Source organism: Solanum stenotomum, chromosome 10, assembly GCF_019186545.1.
Source record: "Solanum stenotomum isolate F172 chromosome 10, ASM1918654v1, whole genome shotgun sequence".
Taxonomy (NCBI): Eukaryota; Viridiplantae; Streptophyta; class Magnoliopsida; order Solanales; family Solanaceae; genus Solanum; species Solanum stenotomum.
The window spans coordinates 4,882,599-4,902,966 of NC_064291.1; the positions used below are offsets into that span (position 1 = coordinate 4,882,599).

Below are 20,368 nucleotides of genomic sequence, written 5' to 3' on the forward strand. Positions count from 1 at the left end.
TTAATTAATTAGCTTGTTAATTAATTGATGGAAACTTCTTACCTAATGGATTGTAATGTTAATTAATACTTAATCCGATCAGAACAGTCCGATTAGGATAACTCCGTCAAGTAACAAATTCAAATTCATAAAATAGGCAAATTATACATTTTAAGTATACCATTTTCTAGTAGACAACAAATAATTATACATGCGACAAAATGAATAATTATCCTTTGCTAATGACACCCGTGAAGCAAACCGACGCAAATTTAAATAATTAAGAGTTATTATAATCAAGAAATTAAAGAAACTCTAAATTTGAATTAACTTTTGGTATATATATATATATATATACAGACGCGTTATCAGAAAATTATTTATCTTGAACACAAAAATTAAAAATTAGCACAAAATAAGGGCAAAAGTGCAAATGATCCCATTTTTATAATTTCTGGCATTATAATTTCCACAAGCTATGCCTCACATGACTTTTCTCCTTGAAGGAACATATATTGTACTAGATATAAATTTGATTGTTGAAGAACAAAAATTAAAAACTAACTTATCTAAATGATAATTCTTGCAATTTCATTAGTTCATAAAAAATATAAACCAAAATTACTAATATGATTGAGTGTATCACTATAACAAATGTATCCACAACCAGTGGTGGAACTAGAATTTTGAATAAAGGGATTCAAAAGTTGAAGAACTAAACACACGAACTAACTGAGGAGTTCGACATCTACTATATATACCTAAAAAAATAATTTTAATCATATATAAATAGTAATATTTTTCGCTGAATAGGATTCGGATGAACCCCTGACAGAGGGCTGGCTCCACCCCTGTCCACAGCTTAATGAAAAAAAAAAATCGTACAAAGTTGGCAAAATTCGTACCAAGAAATTGAAAAGGACGAATAAGTTAAAAAAATATATTAAAAGTTCCGTACCACTTGAAGTATCCTAAATAAAACGTCTAATGGACCTACGTGGCATTTTTTTTTAATAAAACATAAAAAAATTCCCACTCACATTATTTAAAAAAATTATTCCAACTTTTCTGTTATAAGAATTAGTCATATTCAATTTTTTTTTAAAAGTCCAATAANAATTACTGACCCTTGAAACTCCATATAGCCAAGATTTCACAACTTCAATTTATCTGACTTCCCTTTTTTTGCTCCACATATTTCTATTTATTATTATTTTAATTAAAAAATGAGGAAGGTAAGAATTAAATTCATCAGTATTACTAGATATAGTAAGTATGATTCTAAATTGTTTTTACTTTTATCAATCAAAAAATTTATGAACGTTACATATACTAATGGAGGTATAATCTTCTTGAAACAAGTTATTTTAACTGTCATATAAATAGAACAACTTGAGTTAAACAAGAGAGAAAGAGAGGGTTGTAATGTTATAAAAATAATTCATTCGATCTGGACTTGAGTCACACTACATATGATATTTCGTATAGATTTTAATTGACATTAAAGAAATTACTAGTAATTATTTTTTATGTTATTCGTATTCTCTAAAAATAATGCACATATATTGACTTCTTCAAAATGTACTATTTCAAAAGGATTCAATTGACATATATCTAACAGTATTTTTAAGAAGTCTAAAAGGCATAGATTGTATCCCATATTATTTTATTTTTCCTTATAAGTAACATAAAAACTCAAAAGTCAAACAATTTTGATCAAGTCTCACCTTGTTTGTGCTAAACACTACTCCCCCAACCCCACCCCACCCATATAATATGATTTCTTATTCGATATTCAATATTCGTATTGAAGTTTGATTAATTCAGATTCGTGTCGCATACAATCCCATTTGAAAAGAAACGTTCCCTATCAAGAAATCTTCCGTACCTAGAACTCAACCCGAGAATTCTGATTATGAAAAGAACAAGTTCATACACTACATTATATTCTTAAGTAATTACTATTTTTCTTTTGTTTGAATTATCTCTCAGACAACTATAATTACGTCTCAATTCAAAACAAATCAAAGTTTATTATAATGATTCTCTAAGTACTTGCTGTACTTTTTTGTCCCATTTATAGTTAGTGTTGGTCTTTGTCATCATCATTTGTACTCTACAAAAAAGCCAAACTATCCCAACAATTAAAAACACAAACAAACAACACTAGTTTTAGCAATATTATAAACTCCATTTCAATTTTCAAAATATGACCAAAAATCACCCCTAGCAATGTCAGTTACAAGTTCTTGAAATCCTCTATGGCATTATAGCCAATTTCAAGAATTCAACAAATACTTTTTTTTGTTATTTCTTTTGATCTCCGGGCGAAAATCTTCATAGAGAGTCAGAAAGCGTCAGTTCTCATATTGAGACACAGTAAGGAATTCCCATGTTACATGTTTTAGTCAAAGAAAAGTTTTGATACTTTTTATCTTGGGGCGAAGATTTTCTTAGAGAGTTAGAAAGCGCCAGTTCTCATAGTGAAGTTCAAAGAAGATAAAGTACTTTTTATCTCGAGGTAAAGATCATCATAAAAAGGTAAAAAACGTCAGAGATGATATAGATTATTCTGTCTCCATCAAAAAAAAAGTTGGGACTTTTGATCTCAGGCAAAGATCTTCAGAGTTAGAAAGCGTCAGTTCTTATAGAGTGACAGTATAAAAAGGTATTTTGATTTGACAACAAACACTTATAGTTTATTTATCGATTCGATTATCGAAAAAAAATGATGAAAGTTAGAGGATTTAGGCTTGGAAGGAGACTTGTGAGAGTTTTCAAATTGTTTATTCATAGGAGAAAAAAGGGTAAAATCAGCTACAAACGTTTGGGATCTTCCAATTGTGCAACAAAAGCAATTTCAAAGCTATGTAATTTTGGAAATTTGTTGAAGCATGGGGTTAAAAGTGTAAATTTTGTGAAACCCGGGTCGGGTTATATTCGGGTCGGATCAGAATTGATGGATCAGAACCAAATACCAAAGGGTCATTTGGCTGTGTATGTTGGTGAAAAAGAAGATGTTGCATGTAGAGTTTTAGTGCCTGTGATTTACTTTAATCATCCTTTGTTTGTTGATTTGTTGAGAGAGGCTGAAATGGTTTATGGGTTCAATCATTCGGGTGGGATCCAAATCCCTTGTCGGATATCTGAATTCGAGAACGTTCAATCGAGAATCGCAGCCACGGGTGGTGGTGGGAGTTGTCGCGAAAGGCGGAGCTGGAGGTATAAGTACTGGTGAGTTGTGATCAGAATTGAATCTAAGATCTAGAAGTACACTGTTTTAATATGTTATGAGTGTAGTAGAAAGTAATGAATTCCCGTCATGGGTGGCGGTAAAAGTTGTTGTGAAAGGCGAAAGTACGGGTGAGTTGTGATTAGGGGTGAATCTTAGATTTGAAAGTACATTTTTAACTTATTTGCGTAGAAGAAAGTAAAGAATTGCTGCCAACTAGTGGCCGTGGAAGTTGTTGTGGAGGCGAAGCTATGGTCAATTAGAAGCGAATTCAAAATTTAAAAGTATAATTTTTTTAACTTATGTGTATTTGAAGAAAGTAATGTATTACATTCACTTCTTTTTAGATTCATCTTTGACTATTTGATTATGTCGGAATTTGTATATATTTATTTAGTAATCAGTCTGTTAGTTTCTTTTATCGCATTTGGAAAAAGGATGTCGACTTTGAGAGGATGTAATTTAGTTATTGTATTTGCTCTTTTCATAAAAAAATTTATTTGTACAAGAGTATATGTTGGAACTCTTAAATTCTTCAAATACATATTGTTATATCTTTAGGATAAAATATTTGAAGAGTCGTTTAACATAATTGTTATATATACAAATGATGGCTAAAAATTAAAACGTAGTAGGATAATATACTAATAACTTTCTTAGTAAGATTATAAATTAAACGAAACATCAACACAAGATTTAAGTAAAAGCTATTAAGTTCATCTGAATTCATACTTAATACAGTAATACCGTCCCTATAACCATATTACTTGTCTTAATTATTTCACCGAGTAAACCATCTCTCCAACCAATATATGCACCCAATCGATAATTCAGTCTACTAAAACTTAGGTGTGCATGGAAAATACTCATGGTGTATGTTTGTTTCCAACGACTTTTGACTATTTCATTGATCACTAGACTCCACCTTAATTATCGACCACAAATATGCTAAAAGACAGATAAGAATGGAAAAAAAGAATCGTAGAAGTTTTAATGCTTTTCACTAATAAAGATATCCAATTCAAGCGGTCAATTACTTAATCACGAAATAACATGGGCATATATAATTTTTAACTTATTTTATGTCTGCTTATTCTGTTCTTATAATTCACCACTAGTATGCTACATGACAATGACAAGAATAAATACATTTTAAAAAAAATAATTATACTTCACTTTTGAATAGTCTTGCTTCTCAATAGTAAACATCTAAGTCTCATGTTCAAAGTTTCATGTTCAAGTTCCGGTAGAGATAAAAACATTAGGTAATTTCTTTTCCATCTATCCTAGTCTTGATAGAGTTACCAAATATTGTTGTTGGTGGGAACTGGGAGGTAATAGGCATCCGATAAAGTTAGTCGGGAAGCACACAAGCTGACCCGGACACCAAGTTATCCAGAAAAAAAAAAACAGTGAAGATCACAGTTCTTTACTAGTAAAAAATTCTTGATTAACAGGAAGTAGTTGTACAAACTTTGACATGCATTATCCATAATTGGACCTTACATGCCTTTTCAAACTAGGTGTCTACAGCACCAGACATTTAGTCACATTGGTTTGTGAGATGTAGAACTGGTCTCCTTGTATGGTCTTGGGAAATTCTCGTATCATGAGCTAGCTCTGGAGTCAAATTAGATTCAAAGTCATCATGCATTACACTTGCCGGTGTTCATAACTCCTAAACTAAGATGAAGATTATAGAGATGATATAGATAATAGACATGACTTACCAAATAATATCCGATTGCTTCTTGCGATTTTTCTGGCTATGTTGCTCAGACAAAACCGAGCACTTCGAGCAATATAGTCAAAACAAACTCGAAAAGCAGATGACAAAGTACTAGCGGAAATTTATCCAAACACGTGTAGCTTATGCTCTTCTCTTTCCGTGTATGGACGAAACACCAGCAGGATCAACCAAAGAATCATCAATTTATTCATGTAAGGATTCAATTACTCATGTCAGTCAGTGGTTAGCGACACACACACTCTATAAAGGAATGAAAATGGGTAATGTCAATATTTTCCCCTCCACGAATACCATTTCAGTTTCAACTGAAACAACAACGGAGGAGCCCCTAAGATTCCTTGTGCCAGCCGTGGATCATACACATCAAACTGCACCCGAGCCAAAGAATCTAAAATGACTTGGGCAGGCATGGCAGGCAAAAGCACAGGACGAGCTCCAGCTGGCACACTTTCGGCCAATTGTCGAGCCTTCTGCAGATGTGCATTAGCTACAGATGCCATTTCAAAAACTGCATCACAAAGGGCCTCACGCGAGTCCTTTTTGATCTCTGACTGACCACTTTGGTGAACCAACAATCCATGTTTCTCAGCCACCTTGGCTGGTATATATGAAAACTGATGGTTTCGACTAGCATGGTATGGCAGTGATTTAAGCAACAAAAGGAGTCCACTTGCCTTACCAATATGTGAAGCAGCATGGTCTGCTGCTGTGGATTTAATACCACCTGCTTGAAGTGTAGAGTACAGAATAGTTGATGTTGTGTCCTCAGCATATCGCTCCAATTCTTCAACAGTTTGTGGAATATCATTATTTTCTCTATTCGCATCATTTATTCGGGCTTCCACAGCTCGTTTCAGCCAACTTTTGCTAACCTTGTGTTCAGATACCACAGAAGTGAGGGCCTGAGCTACTGGATGCTCAATTACCTTGTTTGAATAGATCTTGTCCAAAGCTTCTTGCCACCACAGCAAGCGCATAAGACCAATTTTGGGATCAGATGCAACATCCATAGCTCGGGATGTCTCGACATTAAAAGCTCGGAGTGCAAATGCAGCCTTCCGCATGTTTGCTGGAAGTTCAAGAAGGCATAGGTAGTGGTGATAATCATAACGTCGTACTTGCTGCACACAATAGGATAAAGCACCTCTTATACCACCGGACGAGGAAGCACCATTCATTTCAATCCCAAGAGTGGTTTCCTACAGTCACAAACATGAGTGTAGAAATCAACAACATAGCATTAACTGCAGATGAAACTACTGATGCTAGGGAATGCATTGGAACAGGGAAACTTAAGACAGCCATATCCTTTTTCAATAACAGAAAACAAAATGGAAGGATAAATAGAATGGATCGAGTACCTATCCTCATACATACAAATTAACTTGGCTTGACATGGAGGACATAATACACGGATATGACAAGACATATGTGCTTTTGGACACCTTGTTCTGATACAATGTTCCAAGAAGTTCTGGAAAACCTCTTTCGTTTTGAAAATTTTTGTTTACCAATAGATGGTGGACAACAAACAGGATTCAGCATTATTTCTTGTTTCTCGCTTGAGAAATGAATATGATATATTAAAGATTATTGTCAACCTTTCACTACTGAAGTGCACAGCTGAAAGACAAATAGATTGGATTCTGTATGGGTAGGTTAAATCGGTTATGAGGAAACAGATTGAAACGTAAACCTTCCCATTCAAAGCTATGTTATTTTAGAAAAAAGAATGCATACTTATAACATAAAAAAATGATATTAAGATTATGAATTCAACATCTAATAGGTCACAAGTACAATAAAAATTCTAACAACTAAACTAGGCATCATTTAGTTTAAGTAATTTTACAGAAAGATAAGTTCAATTGTAAGACTGATTTTTGTTTTCAGTTCATCACGAAGAAAATAATAGATTTGCAGCGGTCAATATTCATATTTGATTGCTTTGCCCACTGCACTAATATCAACTTAAGTTGCAACTGTCATTGCTTATCTTCTTATAAATCAAGAATCAGATATATAATGAAATAAAGAGCAGACAAGAAAGAATAAAAAACAATCGATAGTAGAAGAAAAAAATGAAAAAAGGAAAAATAGGCTTGAAGCAGAGAAGAGAAGGGCCACACATTAAAAGAACAAAAAGTCATTATAAAAGAAAACAAAGTTAAAAGCAACGCAGTAGATACAGTAGATACAGAGATACAGAAAAATAGAAGAGCCATTCCAAACTAGAAAAATAAGATGAAGAAGAAGACAACAAAGAGAGGAGTCTGAGTACAAATGTAGCAAAAGGCCCTATTGGATAGAAGTCCTATTACACAGGTACTAAAACAGTAAAACGTCTCCTCCCTTTACTTTCTCTTTTCATCTCTAAAGTCACATTCAAAGAAGTGACTGGTTCTGGCTTGGATCGCTTTATGACTTACTGTGTCTCTTCCAAATTGCTTCATTTCACATTATTAGAATTGTAAACCATCATTTCGCATTGCTCCGACACTTTAAGCAATGTAGCAACACTATGAATAATATTAATTCTAAAGATGACGAAAATGAGTAAGTTTAATAGAGTTAGAGGACACAAGATGAAATGCAAATTCTGTTCTAAGAAAGTTTAAAATGTATTGGCTCAACGGCCAACGCTAGGTAGACTACTTCTCAACTATTCCTTCTAAAAAAAAATTAAGAACATTTTTTGAAACATTAATGGAGAGACCAGGCAGAACTGTAAAAAAGAAAGCAAAGCTTAATGCTCAACACTTAGTGCTCCAATACATTTATAGTGACTACGTTCATCACTCTGAAGTGAATAGTAAGTAGTTCTCTGACATCAGTTCAAGCATGTAGCTGCTATTTCCAGGCATTTCATTAGGGGCTGACTAGTTGATCAGCCTTGGAAAGGCAAGGCTTTAAAGTTTGCTTATGATGGGATAAGAAAATAGTGATGGGATAAAATTTTTGTATCTTGTTTGGTTGTCATGTTTGGGATAACTTCTCCCACCATTTATATCATAGTGATGGGATAAGTTATCCCAGGATAGCTAACCTCGGGATAAAGTTATCCTGGGATAACTTGTTCCCAACCAAACGACCCCTACAGTCTTACTCGTCCTTCCAGTGTTGGTACTAGACAGAGAACCAAGGGTTGACCTCAGAAGTGCAGCTAGCTGAACTAAGCTTTGTCAAAAATATTCTGTTGTTATAGTAAAAACATGGTGTACAACTTGCTTAGATCACTGGTAGTGGGATTCAATTTTTTTTTGTTAGATTATATAAGTAAAATGAAAAGGTGTGATTTTTATTGAAAAAAAAAAAAAAAAACGTGTAATCTACTAACAAAATCATCTTACGTGCCGTTACCCATAGTTATAAAACTAACAGAACCCTACAAAATCACATACAAGGGCAGGTGACATTCCTAAAAAAATTACGATCTTTGCAACACCATTCCAAATACACTGATTCTTAAATGTTATTCCTAGATCAATAAAGCGACCAAAGGAGAATCACAGAAATGAATTTGATCTATTGTACATTTTCAAAAATTCATCTTTTTTCTTATAACTATGGTGTCCAGGCTAGCTTCGGCACACTTCAACTAATTACAAAAAGGTTAATTATGGTGTCTACAAATTCGAACCCTTTCAAAAAATCACACAAAGAGTTCAGTAATCATATTCCTAATAACACATATAAGAGGATATTGCTAATTCAGCAAATAGCAAGAAACATAACTCTAAAACCCATCAATGAACAACAAATTACAGGAATGAAATAGAAAATAGTACTCCGCGTCCCAATTTAAGTATCTTACTTTCCTTTTTGGTTTGTCTAAAAAATATGTCTCTTTCTATATTTAGTAAGATTTCCACTTTCAACCTTTTATGTGGCAAATTTAAGACCACAAAATTTTAAAATCTCTTCTTTATTCCATAAACTCTGCACTCAATCAAACTAAATTGGGACAGAGGGAGTATTAGATTAAAAATCAATCAATAAAATTGTAATTTTGGGTGCTAACAAAATACAAAGAGGAAGCGATTCATCCAAGTTTAAGAGTTCAAAATCAAGTTAACCTCAAAAAAAATATGCCTTAAAATGCTCTGAAAACAGCTCAAAACAATTAAGTATAACTCAGACGATATTCAATGAAAATCAATGGGGAAAAAAAGGGGTTTCGTAAAATTACAGAGAGAGTAAGAAGAAAAAGGAATACATACAATTCGATTCCGTCCACTGTTTCAAGATTTTGACAGAGGTGGGTGCTGTTTGGCGATGCGAGCTTTTTTTTCTTTTCTTAATTTTTTTTTGTGAAAATGCATCTTGCAGGAGGAAGAAGATGCTAATGGGTCTGGGTGGGCCAATATTATGGGCTTTTGTATTATGGGCTCTTAACTACTTAAATTTTTGTATTATGGGCTCTTAACTACTCTACTTTGTCAGAAATAAATTGTGTATTACTTCTTCTATTCCATAATAAGTTAATTTTGGATCTTTTTTTATTGTATAAAGTTCAAGATAAATGTCTTAATTTTTTTTCATATTTGTTTTTCCCTTTAATGAAGTTTTACATTTTAAGTAATGACTATCTTTTTAAGAATAACTTGAGAATAAACAAAAAGGTAATAATGAAAAACATAGTTTAAATTATGTTCTTGTATATTTTTCTTAATGAATTTACATTGCCTCACAAATGAAATGGAGGGAGTATTTAATTTGCATACAACAAGTGTAACTTTGTTGGTTCTTAAAACGAACTTATTCCTTTATCGTTATAAATTTTATAGGAACTAAATTATATCGTATAACACATTACTTGTGCGTTGCTAATTTTGTGTTGCGACCATTTTATTTTATTTTTTTGCTACTTAACATATTGAAAGACAAGGACTATTTTCTGCTTTTTATTTGTAAACTTAAAGAGTCTTAAATTTTATTATTTCTCTCTCTTTTTTTTGGTGATAAAATGTGAAATATTACCATACCAAACAAATATTACACCCTAAGGAGCCTCTAGTGTTTTCAGCCACCTTCTAGGAAGGATACCTCATAACCACTAGATCTCGAGAAAACAAACATTTAATTACCTAAGTTGCAAAATCAACCTTTGACATCTATGAACTCTCTTTGTACTTTGTAACATGTATACTCTCTCACGTATTTTCTTCTATATTTGTGTAATCGCATATTTTGGTAAAATTCCTTGTCTGCGACGTGTAGTAGATCATTGTCCCCTATACTGGTGCTATTATCTCCTTTTGGAAGTGCTTCCACCTTCTTCTTTTGATCCATCGAAGTGTGTTATACACTCATTAACATTATATTGTTATCCCTAGCCAACTACTCAATTTGCTCCTGACTTCATATACATATCAACATTCTGCAAACAGGTGTAATTGTGTCTCTTCTTAGTCCTCCTCACATTTGCAACATTGTTTGGTATCAATGGAAATGTTTAGGTGTACTAACCTTTCCTTTGTGAGCAACCTTTCTTGTTATGCCAACCAGACTACAATCCGCTACTTAGATAGCATTACTGCACTCCATATTAAATCGACTTGTTGCATTTTAGGCAAAGTTCCCTGCAAAGCTTGGTAGCTTTGTGAAATAGAATAGCTTCCTTTTCGGGTCAGAATATACCTTCCTTCTTAATACCAACACGTCATTTGATATCAAGACTAAGAAAAATAAATCGTAACTAGAAATAAGTAAATAAAATACTACACAACTTAGAATTCCTATTATTATTTTAGTTCATTAAACATAATATATGAAAAAAAATTATATCATATAAATCAAAACAAAGTAAATATTTGAATATACAGCCTTTTTGTGTAGATTTTTTTTTTTAAAGTGTACTCCTAAAATGTGCCGTGAATTCCATCTTTCACCCCCTACCCCCCCACCTCCCTATATAAGCCCCTAATTCATCTTCTTTCCGTGCAGTTACAACGAATTCTCTAACGAACAAACCAACAACTCGCCGGAGAAAAACAACAATGGCCGCCGCCGCCGACGAAGCTAAGTCCCAAGGCAACGCTGCATTCGCAGCCGGTAACTTCACCGACGCCGTGCGACACTTCACTGAAGCAATCAATCTCTCCCCTAACAATCACGTTCTCTACTCTAACCGATCAGCAGCTTACGCTTCCTTGAACAAATTCTCCGAAGCCTTAATTGACGCTGAGAAAACCGTTGAACTGAAACCGGATTGGTCTAAAGGTTATTCTCGGGTTGGCGCTGCTTATGTAGGTTTGAATAACTATAACGACGCCGTTTTAGCGTATAGAAAGGGTTTGAAAATTGATCCTAATAATGAAGTGTTGAAATCCGGGCTTTCGGATGCTCAGTCGGGTCAGGGTCGAGGTAGAGGTCCGAGTAGTTCGTTTGGTGATGCATTTTCCGGGCCGGAGATGTGGGCTAAGTTGACAAGTGACCCGAGGACCCGAACGTATTTGCAACAACCAGATTTTGTAAGAATGATGCAGGATATACAGAAGAACCCTAACAATTTGGATTTTTATATGAAGGATCAGAGAGTAATGCAAGCGTTTGGAGTTTTGTTAGGGATGAAATGGGATACTAGGACGCCGGAGGAGGGTGTGAAGATGACGGGAGGTTCACCTGAGAGGAAAAGACGGGCAGAGAATGAGCCCGTAAAAGAGGAGAAACGGGCCGGGTACAAGGCACAACCCGTACCTCAGCCCGAACCAGTGGAAGTGTCGGAGGTGGAGAAGGAGTTGAAGGAGAGGATATTGTTGGCGCTGAAGGAGAAGGAGGCAGGTAATGCGGCGTATAAGAAGAAGGATTTTGAGAATGCTGTTCAGCTTTATACTAAGGCAATTGAGCTGGATGAAGCTGATATTTCTTTTCTTACTAACCGTGCTGCTGTGTTCTTGGAGATGGGAAAGGTATAACGCAGAACTCTTTACTCTGTTATAATATAATGTATGTTTATGGAGTTCCTTGTTTTTTATTTGTTTGTTTGCTAACCGTGGTATCTAGGTCAACATTCACACTTCTCAATTTGTTTGTCTGGTTTCTTCTACTTGACGTGGAGTTTAAGAAATCTTCTACTTGACATGAAGTTTAAGAAATAAAGAACTTTGAAACGGGCTAAAAAGAAAAGTAAGATAAATAAATTGAAATGGAATTGAGGGAGTAGTTTTTTTTGCCTCACATGAGTTTCGAACCTAAGACCTCGTGGTTTTAACTCACTTGATTAACTACTAGTCAAACCCTTGGTAGTTGATTGTTTTTCTTATTTCCTTATTTTGAGCATGATGATGACCTGTTTGAAGAAATCCTGCTATTCTAATGCTGCGTATTTGACACAACTACTATGCCTCAAACAAACTAGTTATGTTCAAGCAATATATTCCTAGGAGATTAGGTCCCAATGCAATTATGAATTGACTAGTTTTAGCGGGGCAAGACTATGTGTGACTCTCATCTAGATTTACTTCGGGCTTGGCACTGGTAATGTGAGCTCATATAGAATGCTAAGCTCGTATAAATTTGATACTTCAAGAAAAGTTTGTTGCTTTTCTCATTGATAAAGGAATTGCTGGATACATAAAGATAGTGGTAAAGAGCTCTCTTATTTGTCTTTTTGTGCTTCTCTCTTTCGAAGTAGCTATGAAGAGCACTGAATAGAAAAGAGGTAGATCCCAAGAGCATGCTTGCATAATTAGATTTTATTGCAGATTGTAAAATAAGAGGAAAACTGGGTTGAGTAAAAATATGAACAGAGGGATAGAGAGTAGGAGACTGAAATTAGAATGGAATAACTCTCCGTCCAATATATTGTGCATTGTAATTCAGTTACTTTTTTGGTTGTGCATTAAAAACTAAAAAGGACTACCTACTTGTCCAATATATGTGCCTTTTCTAATTAAATTACTTTTTTGGTAGTGCAGTAATCTAGATGCTATTCCATGAAAAATAAATGGAATGTCGATGAACTCTGTAAAAGGATTAGTAGTTTACTAATTGATTTTTTTGGTCAGGTCTCGTTTGTTCTGGCTTGTCTATCTATTTTTGTTTAATATACTTTGAAATGAGCTTAAAATTAAGTTTAGGAGAAAATGTAACAAGTTCTACTTGGTGATTTGTGATCATCTAAGACCACTACTAGTTTATTAAGATAGGGGAAGACAAGTTCAGGGCGGAGGAAGAGGAGTTTCCGAGTAAGCATATGAGTTAATTGTTTTGTTTAGGATTTGTTTCCATCTCTGTTGCGATGTATAATTGCATTTCATTTGATCCTTTTTTTTCCACTATGGCATGATTAGCGTTTAGACCCTAAATGTATCATTCCGCTGATGTGGTGCTATGGTAAACTTGTGTATCCTTCTGCATGGGTTTTATTCAAGTCATGAATAGTCCATCAGAGCTCTTCCTTATTTTAGTTTGTCTTAATTTCAGTATGAGGATTGCATGAAAGATTGTGACAAAGCTGTTGAAAGGGGGAGGGAGCTCAGATCAGACTATAAGATGATTGCTAGGGCTCTGACTCGAAAGGGAACTGCCCTTGTGAAGATGGCAAAAATTTCAAAGGATTATGAACTTGCAATTGAAACTTTCCAGAAAGCTCTTACTGAACATCGTAACCCTGAGACACTGAAAAAACTCAATGAGGCTGAGAAGGCAAAGAAAGAATTGGAACAACAAGAGNACCTTTGACATCTATGAACTCTCTTTGTACTTTGTAACATGTATACTCTCTCACGCAGTGGCGAAGCCAGGATCTTTAATAAGGGGGTTTGAAATTTGAAGAAATAAACACACGGAGTAGTCGAAGGGGGTTCGAAGTCTGCAATATATACCTAAAAAATAATTTTAACCATATATAAATAATATAATTTTTCACCGAAGAGGGTTCAATCGAACCCCCTAGCAATAAGGTGGCTCCACCACTCCTCTCACGTATTTTCTTCTATATTTGTGTAATCGCATATTTTGGCCGTACACTCTTGTACTGTAGTAGATCATTGTCCCCCATACTGCTACTACTATCTCCTTTTGGTAGTGCTTCTACCTTTTCTCTTGATCCATTGGAGTGTGCTATACACTCATTTACATTGTATTATTAGTATCCCTAGCCAGCTACTCAATTTGCTCCTGACTTCATATATATACATATCGACATTCTGCAAACATGTGTAATTATATGTCTTTCTTAATCCTCCTCATATAAGCAAACATTGTTTGGTATCAATGGAAATGTTTAGGTATATATATTAGGGATAAGGGTCTGAAAAATATCTTAACTTTGATCGAATTTGTTGTTGCGATACTAAACTTTCACGAGGATCTATTACCTCCCTAGACTATTTAATACCGTATTTTAAACATATATATTTGCCCATGTGGACATAAAAAATAATACAAAATTATAACTAGTAATGTGTCCACGTGGACGCATATATACCTTTAAAATACACTATTAAATAGTTCAGGAGGTAAAAAATACGGTATTAAATAGTCTAGGAAGGTAATAGGTCCTTATGAAAGTTTAGTATCGCAACAACAAATCCGACTAAAGTTAAAATATTTTTCAAGACCCTTATCCCTATATACTAACATTTTCCTTTGTGAGCAACCTTTCTTGTTATGCCAACCAAACTATAATGCGCCGCTACTTGGATAGCATTACTGTACTCCATATTAAATCGGCATCTTGCAATTTTGGCAGAGTTCCCAACAAAGCTTGGTAGCTTTGTGAAACAGAAAAGCTTTCTTTTGGGGTCAGAATATATCTTCCTTCTTAATACCAACACATCATCTGATATCAAGACTAGAATAAACAAATCATAACTAGATATATAAGTAAATAACAAATTCTAGACTAGAATAAACAAATCATAACTAGATATATAAGTAAATAACAAATTCTACTTATATATAAGAATGTCCCATCATAAACTCCCTATATAATACATAATATAATAATATAATATAATAAATCATTTTTTCTACTATATAATATATATTTATTTTCTAAGGGAGTTTATATAATATATAATATAATATATACATAAACTCCCTCTTATTATATAGTAGAAAATAAATATAATATATATATAATATAATATAATATAATATAATATAATAAATCATTTACAAATGACTTAAAATATTTAATATTTAAAATTCTACCATAAAATAGGTTGACTCTCCAAATTCTATCCGGATCACATATATTGAGACAGAAAAAATAACATATATCATTTTAAAATTACCAAAAAAGTATTAAAAATAATAATAATTAACAACTTAAAATATCTGGAAGACATTTTAAAAGGGTTAATTTTGTAATTTTATCCATATCACATAAATTAGGAAGTTATTTGAAAGTTACATAAAAATATTATAAATCACAATAATTAATAACTTAAAAAAAAAAAAATTTTAAAAAATTGCAAATTTGGATGACTCTTCAAATTTCATTTGTGTCACATAAATTGAGACAACAAAAATAGCATATATTGCGTCCATTTTAATATATTTGTCTTAATTTTTTTTTTATATTTACAAATTGCGTAAAAATACTATAAATCATGATAATTGACAACATAAAATATGTTTTGAAAAAGATACAAAAAATTGCATTGATTCTTGAAGTTAATCTATCGTAAAAATACTATAAATCATGATAATTGACAATATAAAATATTTTAAAAAAATATACATATAAAAAATTTCGATGGATTCTTGAAATTAATCTATCGTTAAAATTTATGTATAAAATACAATAAATCGTGATAATAGACAACTTAAAATATTTATTAAAAATGCACAAAAAAAGAAATTGACTGATTCTTAAAATTAATCTATCAATGTCACATAAAATGAGACAAATAGTAATATGTATTATTTAATGTCAAATTACTGAAAACTACGTAAAATGTATTGTAAATCTTAACAATTAACAACATTTGATTAACTCTTGAAATTTTGTCTATGCTACATACATTGAGACAAGTGGAGTAATATATATTAAGTATTTACAAATTACGTAAAAATATTATAAATTACATTATTAACAACTTAAAATATTTAAAAATCATATTAAATTTAAATAACTCACTATATTTTATCTGTGTCACATACATTAGGACAAAAAATAATAGTTATTGGGCCCGTGCGTAAGAGAGTTTATGCCCAAGTATAATATATAATATTCAATGACTCTCCAAATTTCATTTGTGTCACATAAATTGAGACAACAAAAATAACATATCAAGTCCATTTTAATTTATTTGTCTTATTTTTTTAAATTTTTTATATTTAAAAATTGCGTAAAAATACTATAAATCATGATAATTGACAACATAAAATATGTTTTGAAAAAGATACAAAAAATTCCATTGATTCTTGAAGTTAATCTATCGTAAAAATACTATAAATCATGATAATTGACATCATAAAATATTTCAAAAATAAATACATTTAAAAAAATTCGATTGATTCTTGAAATTAATCTATCGTTAAAAATTATGTATAAAATACAATAAATTGTGATAATTGACAACTTAAAATATTTATTAAAAAAACAGAAAAAAAAATTGACTGATTCTTAAAATTAAATCGTGATAATTGACAACATAAAATTGTTCAAAAATGTTGTATGTGGGTAGTCTTATTCTGCCTTGAATAGCGTCAAAGAAAGTACAAGTTTGTGATAAAAAACTTATTCCTTTATCCATGCAAACAATCGTTTCAAAAACTTCGTTATTAGCCCCAAAACATACCATTTATGTTATTGAGCCCGTGCATAGCACGGGCAACAAAATCTAGTAGTACTACACAACTTAGAATTTAATATATTTGAATATATGGCTATTTGTGTAGATTTATTTTTTATTTTTTAAAAATGTACTCCTAAAATGTGCCGCCAATTCCCTCCTTCAACCCCCTCCCCCCCACCTCCGGTACCCTATATAAGCCCCTAATTCATCCTCTTTCTGTGCAGTTACAACGAATTCTCTAGAAGAACAACAAACCAACAACAACTCGCCGGAGAAAAACAACAATGGCCGCCGCCGCCGCCACCGAAGCTAAGTCCAAAGGCAACGCTGCATTCGCAGCCGGTAACTTCACCGACGCCGTGCGCCACTTCACTGAAGCAATCAATCTCTCTCCTAACAATCACGTTCTCTACTCTAACCGATCAGCAGCTTACGCTTCCTTGAGAAAGTTCTCCGAAGCCTTAATTGACGCTGAGAAAACCGTTGAACTGAAAGCGGATTGGTCTAAAGGTTATTCTCGGGTTGGCGCTGCTTATTTAGGTTTGAAGAACTATAACGACGCTGTTTTAGCGTATAGAAAGGGTTTGAAAATTGATCCTAATAATGAAGTGTTGAAATGCGGGCTTTCAGATGCTCAGTCGGGTCAGGGTCGAGGTCCGAGTAGTTCGTTTGGTGATGCATTTTCCGGGCCGGAGATGTGGGCTAAGTTGACAAGTGACCCGAGGACCCGAACGTATTTGCAACAACCAGATTTTGTAAGAATGATGCAGGATATACAGAAGAACCCTAACAATTTGGATTTTTATATGAAGGATCAGAGAGTAATGCAAGCGTTTGGAGTTTTGTTAGGGATGAAATGGGATACTAGGACGCCGGAGGAGGGTGTGAAGATGACGGGAGGTTCACCTGAGAGGAAAAGACGGGCAGAGAATGAGCCCGTAAAAGAGGAGAAACGGGCCGGGTACAAGGCACAACCCGTACCTCAGCCCGAACCAGTGGAAGTGTCGGAGGTGGAGAAGGAGTTGAAGGAGAGGATATTGTTGGCGCTGAAGGAGAAGGAGGCAGGTAATGCGGCGTATNAGGAGGAGAAGGAGTTGAAGGAGAGGAAAGTGTTGGCGCTGAAGGAGAAGGAGGCGGGTAATATGGCGTATAAGAAGAAGGATTTTGAGAATGCAGTTCAGCTTTATAGTAAGGCAATTGAGCTGGATGATGCTGATGTTTCTTTTCTTACTAACCGCGCTGCTGTGTTCTTGGAGATGGGAAAGGTATAACGTAGAACTCTTTACTCTGTTATAATATAATGTATGTTTATGGAGTTCCTTGTTTTTTGGTTGTTTGTTTGCTAACCGTGGTATCCAGGCCAACGTTCACACTTCTCAATTTGTTTGTCTGGTTTCTTCTACTTGACATGGAGTTTAAGAAATCTTCTACTTGACATGGAGTTTAAGAAATAAAGAACTTTGAAACGGGCTAAAAAGAAAAGTAAGATAAATAAATTGAAATGGAATTGAGGGAGTAGTTTTTTTTGCCTCACATGAGTTTTGAACTTGAGACCTCATGGTTTTAACTCACTTGATTAACTACTAGTCAAACCCTTGGTAGTTGATTGTTTTTCTTATTTCCTTATTTTGAGCATGATGATGATCTGTTTGAAGAAATCTTGCTATTCTAATGCTGCGTATTTGACACAACAACTACTATACCTCAAACAAACTAGTTATGTTCAAGCAATATATTCCTAGGAGATTAGGTCCCAATGCAATTATGAATTGACTAGTTTTAGCGGGGCAAGACTATGTGTGACTCTCCTCTAGATTTAATTTGGCTTGGAACTGGTAATGTGAGCTCATATAGAATGCTAAGCTCGTATAAATTTGCTACTTCTAGAAAAGTTTGTTGCTTTTCTCATTGATAAAGGAATTGCTGGATACATAAAGATAGTGGTAATGAGCTCTCTTATTTGTCTTTTTGTGCTACTATCTTTCGAAGTAGCTATGAAGAGCACCGATAAGAAAATAGGTAGAACCCAAGAGTATGTTTGCATAATTAGATTTTATTGCAGATTGTAAAATAAGAAGAAAACTGGGTAGAGTAAAAATATGAACAGAGGGCTAGAGTCGGAGACTGAAATTAAAAAGGAATAACTCCCTGTCCAATGTATTGTGCATTGTAATTCAGTTACTTTTTTGGTTGTGCATTAAAAACTAAAAAGGAATATATGTGCCTTTTCTAATTAAATTAGTTTTTTGGTAGTGCAGTAATCTAGATGCTACTGCATGAAAAATAAATGAAATGTCGATGAATTCTGTAAAAGGATTAGTAGTTTACTAATTGATTTTTTTGGTCAAGTCTCGTTTGTTCTGGCTTGTCTATCTATTTTTGTTTAATATACTTTGAAATGAGCTTAAAACTAACTTTAGGAGAAAATGTAACAAGTTCTACTTGGTGATTTGTGATCATCTAAGACCACTACTAGTTTATTAAAAGAAGACAAGTTCAGGGCAGAGGAAAAGGAGTTTCCGAGTAAGCATATGAGTTAATTGTTTTGTTTAGGATTTGTTTCCATCTCTGTTGTGATGTATAATTGCATTTCATTTGATCCTCTTTTTCCACTATGGCATGGTTAGCGCTTAGACCCTATCATTCTGCTGATGTGGTGCTATGATAAACTTGTGTATCCTTCTGCATGGGTTTTATTCAAGTCATGAATAGTCCATCAGAGCTCTTCCTTATTTTAGTTTGTCTTAATTTCGGTATGAGGATTGCATGAAAGATTGTGACAAAGCTGTTGAAAGGGGGAGGGAACTCAGATCAGACTATAAGATGATTGCAAGGGCTCTGACTCGAAAGGGAACTGCCCTTGTGAAGATGGCAAAAATTTCAAAGGATTATGAACCTGCAATTGAAACTTTCCAGAAAGCTCTTACTGAACATCGTAACCCTGAGACACTGAAAAAACTCAATGAGGCTGAGAAGGTGAAGAAAGAATTGGAACAACAAGAGTATTTCGATCCACAAGTAGCTGATGAGGAGCGTGAGAAAGGTACCTCTCTTGCTGTTACGGCTTTTTCTTAGTTGTATCCTTTCTTAATGGCATAATACATATATTGGCCCCTAAATTTGGCTTCAAATTTTAACTTTGACCTCCAACTTTCATAATGCACAAATAGGCACTTTAACTATCCTACCTTTAAATAAATAAACACGCGATTTTTGGAGCCAAAAGCGTGAAATGCACACGCTGCCACGTGTATTAGTGACCCATTCAATGGCTGCCAACTATTCAATGCATATGGGCCCGTTTTCCTGTCTATTTGACACCTTTTCAAATAATTTCTCTTTATTTTTGCCTCACAACTTCTTCCTTCACTTTCATTTTGTGGTAAATTAATATTTGAAAATGTCAATTATTCAATTTATAATTTATTTGTCTTATTTCTTTTTTTAATTTATATGTATTCAAAGATTACATTTAAGATACTATAAATTATTAGACTTAATATTTAAAAAAATTTATTACAAATTTGAAAATTACGTAATATACACTATTAATTACAATAATTACTAATTTAAAATATTTTTTCAATCTAATAAGAGCCTACAAACACACTATACGTTATATTTAAAAGTACTATAAATCATAATTAAAATATA

At 33.5% G+C, this 20,368-nt stretch overlaps 3 protein-coding genes across 3 annotated transcripts in view; 2 read left to right on the forward strand and 1 right to left on the reverse strand.

Moving 5' to 3' along the window:
• Positions 1-2,621: 2,621 nt before the first annotated feature.
• On the forward strand, positions 2,622-3,331 carry LOC125841487 (auxin-responsive protein SAUR36-like). The gene has a single exon (XM_049520636.1). It carries the CDS (start codon positions 2,708-2,710, stop codon positions 3,215-3,217), a length of 510 nt encoding a protein of 169 aa, XP_049376593.1. The 5' UTR covers positions 2,622-2,707; the 3' UTR covers positions 3,218-3,331.
• A 1,790-nt stretch (positions 3,332-5,121) lies between these two features.
• On the reverse strand, positions 5,122-9,259 carry LOC125841477 (uncharacterized). Its single transcript, XM_049520624.1, has 2 exons — positions 9,182-9,259; positions 5,122-6,160 (listed from the first exon to the last, which is right to left on the reverse strand). Exon 2 carries the CDS (start codon positions 6,137-6,139, stop codon positions 5,228-5,230), a length of 912 nt encoding a protein of 303 aa, XP_049376581.1. The 5' UTR covers positions 6,140-6,160; positions 9,182-9,259; the 3' UTR covers positions 5,122-5,227.
• A 1,673-nt stretch (positions 9,260-10,932) lies between these two features.
• The window catches only part of LOC125841468 (hsp70-Hsp90 organizing protein 3-like), a 72,274-nt gene continuing 62,838 nt past the window's right edge, over positions 10,933-20,368 (forward strand). The window contains exons 1-2 of the mRNA XM_049520605.1: positions 10,933-11,689; positions 17,797-17,851. Coding sequence (XP_049376562.1) covers positions 10,961-11,689; positions 17,797-17,851 — 784 coding nt within the window. The 5' untranslated portion in view covers positions 10,933-10,960. The remainder of the gene's footprint in view (positions 11,690-17,796; positions 17,852-20,368) is intronic.